Source organism: Grammomys surdaster, unplaced genomic scaffold (genome assembly GCF_004785775.1).
Source record: "Grammomys surdaster isolate TR1022 unplaced genomic scaffold, NIH_TR_1.0 271, whole genome shotgun sequence".
Lineage (NCBI taxonomy): Eukaryota > Metazoa > Chordata > Mammalia > Rodentia > Muridae > Grammomys > Grammomys surdaster.
This window is the reverse complement of record NW_021604712.1, coordinates 12606336-12610503: the sequence shown is the minus strand read 5'-3', so window position 1 is coordinate 12610503 and position 4168 is coordinate 12606336. Positions and strand designations below refer to the sequence as shown.

At 44.6% G+C, this 4168-nt stretch overlaps 1 protein-coding gene across 1 annotated transcript; it reads left to right on the top strand.

Moving 5' to 3' along the window:
* The first annotated feature begins 267 nt into the window (after positions 1-267).
* On the top strand, positions 268-1889 carry Ndn (necdin, MAGE family member). The gene has a single exon (XM_028776727.1). It carries the CDS (start codon positions 394-396, stop codon positions 1348-1350), a length of 957 nt encoding a protein of 318 aa, XP_028632560.1. The 5' UTR covers positions 268-393; the 3' UTR covers positions 1351-1889.
* The last annotated feature ends 2279 nt before the right edge of the window (positions 1890-4168 follow it).

Sequence of the window (4168 nt, the reverse complement as noted above, 5' to 3'; positions counted from 1 at the left end):
CTTCCCTTTTTTCCACTTAATTTGATTTTGCACTAACTCAGTGTGTCCGAATTTAACTTCACCATCTCAGCTATATCTTTCTCCTTCAACTTGTTTCTTTCCCCACCATCATCCATCTCTGCCTCATACAGGAGACCAGGAGATTTTTTTCATACGTGGTACCCTCCCTTAGACTCCAGTGGTTGGGCTTTGCTACATCGCTCCTATCCAGCCCTACCACCCGTCTGCCTTCCCAACACGCATGCGCAATATCAAGTCTGCCCCGCCCTGCAAGCTGCTGCGGAAGGCGCAGTGCTCAGTAAAGCGCACTTCCTCTGGCAGTCTCCGCTGAGGGAGTACCGGCTCCGAGAGCTCCAAGCCGCATCGGTCCTGATCTGATCAGAAGACGCAGACATGTCGGAGCAAAGTAAGGACCTGAGCGACCCTAACCTTGCCGCCGAGGCCGCCGAGGCCGCCGACTCTGAGATGCAGGTAGCCGCTGCTGTTCCTGTGTTCGTCATTCCTCCTGATTTTCTGAACCTCCTTGTGCCATCGCGCGCTCCTGCAGGCCCTCTGGGCGACGAACGGATGGAAGATGTTGACCCTAGTATCGTGCGGGAGGCGTTAGAGGAGGCCCGCGGCCACCAGCCGCTGCACCCACCCCGGCCGATCCCATTACCGCCAGCCCCCATCCAGGTGGTGCAGAAGGCGCACGAGCTCATGTGGTACGTGTTGGTGAAGGACCAGAAGAGGATGGTCCTCTGGTTTCCAGACATGGTGAAAGACGTCATGGGCAGCTACAAGAAATGGTGCAGAAGCATCCTCAGGCGCACCACCGTCATCCTCTCCAGAGTGTTCGGGCTGCACCTGAGGCTGGCCAATCTCCACACCATGGAGTTTGCCCTGGTCAAAGCACTCAGCCCAGAAGAGCTAGACAGGATGGCGCTGAACAACCGTATGCCCATGACAGGCCTCCTGCTCATGATCCTGAGCCTCATCTACGTGAAGGGCCGCGGGGCCAGAGAGAGCGCCGTCTGGAATGTGCTGCGCATCCTGGGGCTGAGGCCCTGGAAGAAGCACTCCACCTTTGGAGACGTGAGGAAGATTATCACCGAGGAGTTCGTCCAGCAGAATTACCTGAAGTACCAGCGTGTGCCCTACATCGAGCCTCCCGAGTACGAGTTCTTCTGGGGGTCCAGAGCTAACCGTGAATTCACCAAGATGCAGATCATGGAGTTCCTGGCCAGAGTCTTCAAGAAGGATCCCCAGGCTTGGCCTTCCCGCTACAGAGAGGCTCTGGAGCAGGCCAGAGCTCTGCGAGAGGCTAATCTTGCTGCCCAGGCCCCCCGCAGCAGTGTCTCTGAGGACTAAAAAGGTCCAGGGGCACACTGATAGTTTCTGACCCATACTAGGGCTGTGTAAGGGTGGGGTTGAGTCATTAGAGTATTCCAGATCCACAGTGCAGTATTTCATGTATAATTTTTAAGTTTCCCATACAGTGCTTTTGTACCTTGTAATGCAGTGTATTCAGTTGTGTAGTGTTTAAGATTGATGCATGTGTGTTTATAAGTAAGCAAGTTGGTACTTTTGCTTTTGTGGCTTTTTGTACAAGAGATGTGCTGTGCTAAACTTGTGAAATACATTGAGGTGTTCTGTATCTTGTTCTTTGTATGGGACTGATGATCTGTAACGACAAAGAAGGCCCTGGAGAGTTAGCAGGACTTAACAGCAATGCAGACCTGACCAAGAGAAAGGTCAAGGCCCTTCTCCATATGACTTCAACTGACACAGGAAGCATCCGTGCAGAATGGACTGATTTGAACTGGACTGTTTTCAGTATAAGCACTTAGCACACTTTACAAAACATGTGTACAACCCCACCATAAATAAAGTTTAAAATGAGCATTAAAGATATTGTGAAATAATTTCTTTAGGGGGGAGGCATTTAGGGGAATGGGAATGTGCGGGAAGGAGAAAGATTCTCCTTGTGTGCAGCATGAGCAGACGCAGCATACTTCTAACAGAGTGGGAAAGCACGACACAAGACCACTCAGAAGAAACCTGTGGTGCTTCAAGCAATTCGTCACATAAAAGGTGTAATAACAAAAAAAAAAAAGGTCATTATCACATAACATAGGAGTAATAACAGGTATTATGGAGGGACTGCCCTTTTTCTGTTTTTTGGTTGTTTTTTTTTTTTTTTTTGCCTTTGGTGGGCACTTTTACATAATAAACCCTTATAGTGCATTTTCTTTTTATTTTATCCTCCCAAAGCCATACAAAGTAAGAAATAACTGTATCAGCACAGAGCAAGAAAAAATAAAAGGAGTGTCGGTAATGAACTATCCTAAAAACCTTATACTGGAGTCTTGACACCTAGCTCCCCGGGGTCGCCACTAACACAGGCACTCGTGCCTCTCTGCTGCATGCATTAAGGGTTTGATTTTTCTAATTAATTCCAAGAGTTTCACAGAAAATTAACTGAAATGAGGAAACTCATTTCAGAAAGAATTGATGACCTAATCAAGTCATTATCTTGCTGAGGGGTAAAAACAAGAAGTGAAATTTCATCTTTCTGGAGGGATGAAGATGAGCAAAACTATTCTGACAGGGGTACCAGTAAGAGCCACGACACTAATGAAATAGAGGAAGGGTTGGGATTAGGAAGTTGCCCCCAGCAGCACAGTCACATTTTCGACTCAGCAGTCAGTATGTTGCAGTGGACAGTCGGTGAAGAGGGGAAAATGGGATGAGAATCACTGTAAAATATCTCATTAGGAAGCTTTTGGTCTGGGGAGAAAGAGAGAAGAGGCTTTAATGAGATTAGAAATCCTTTAGACTCTGTGGGGGAAGTCATTTAGTAAAAGTTAGTTTTTTTTTCCTGGGGAAGATGAATAAGGGGGATATACCTGTCACACCATACTCAAGAGTAAACTGGGAGTCATATTAATGTAAAAGGGCTATAACCAGTGTGTTGACATGCAGAACTGCCGACATTTAGTGGCATTTCCTAGCTGATGGTGCAGGGAATGAAAATGCTTATAAAATGGAACTCATTATATTTATTGTGCCCATCGTCTTTCACTGGAGTGAGAATGGAAAGTGGGAAGATACTGACGATAACCCTAATGTGATTGATCTGGCTTTCAGCAGAATTCTTCATGAAGAGCTGATGTGAGCTGTCACACCTATTTAAAACGTTTAGGGTTTTTCTGCTGTAAGAATATTGAATCTGTTCTGCATGGATCTGTTTGGCAAATTCTGTTTTGCAGATTGCAGTTCTGCAGACCCATGTAAAACAGATTCAAGATTACTGACACTGGCACCCCCGCCAAACATTTGCTGAGGAATAGGATAGTGAGAAACAAGGCGCTGATTACAGACAGGCACAAGAGCAGGGCTGCTCTCCAACTGCGTTGTCTTGGAGACAGCTTGCCATAGAGGAGGAAGCTTTGCAGATATGGAGTGTTTAATTCAGGGTGCCTGGTTCAGTAGACACCACGGCCCTCGGACATAGGGAGGAACTACTCAATGATTTTATTATATTTTCATATTGGTCTAAAAATTAAAAGATAGAGTATTCCAAATATTTTAGAATAGATGCTGAGATAGACCAATCAGGAAACATTTAGCAGACTCACAGTTTCAGAGTCTATAGCTGTGATGATTTGGTACTGTAGCTGGAAGTGATTTCCCTGATTCTTTTATCTCCCAACAGTAACTTCATTTTTACTTTGATATTTTACTCTTATACCACAGATCTATTTACATTCCTTTCCATTTTTATTTTTAATTAAAAATTATTTTATTTCAATATGTTTTAATTGAAATAGAATTACATCACTCCCTCCTCCCTTTTCCTCCATCCAGCAACTCCCAGCTATTTCATATTAATATTTTCTGTTATTTCACATATAATCATTTTAATTGACTTCATTTTTAAAATCATCTAAGGTGGAGAGAACCTCTGGAGCTTAAACATAAGTTATAATATCTACTTTAAGCTGCCCTAAGAGAAAATATATGGTTCTGAGTTATAATTAAATAGGAAATGGATATTTTAAATGAACCAGGAAAGTTATGTCTTTCCTATATATCCTGCTATTCTCACTACTACCATAATATTGCCTGACCGACTTAGGACACCCCTTCCTGGGACTGTTTATAACATCCATATTTAAATACCTAC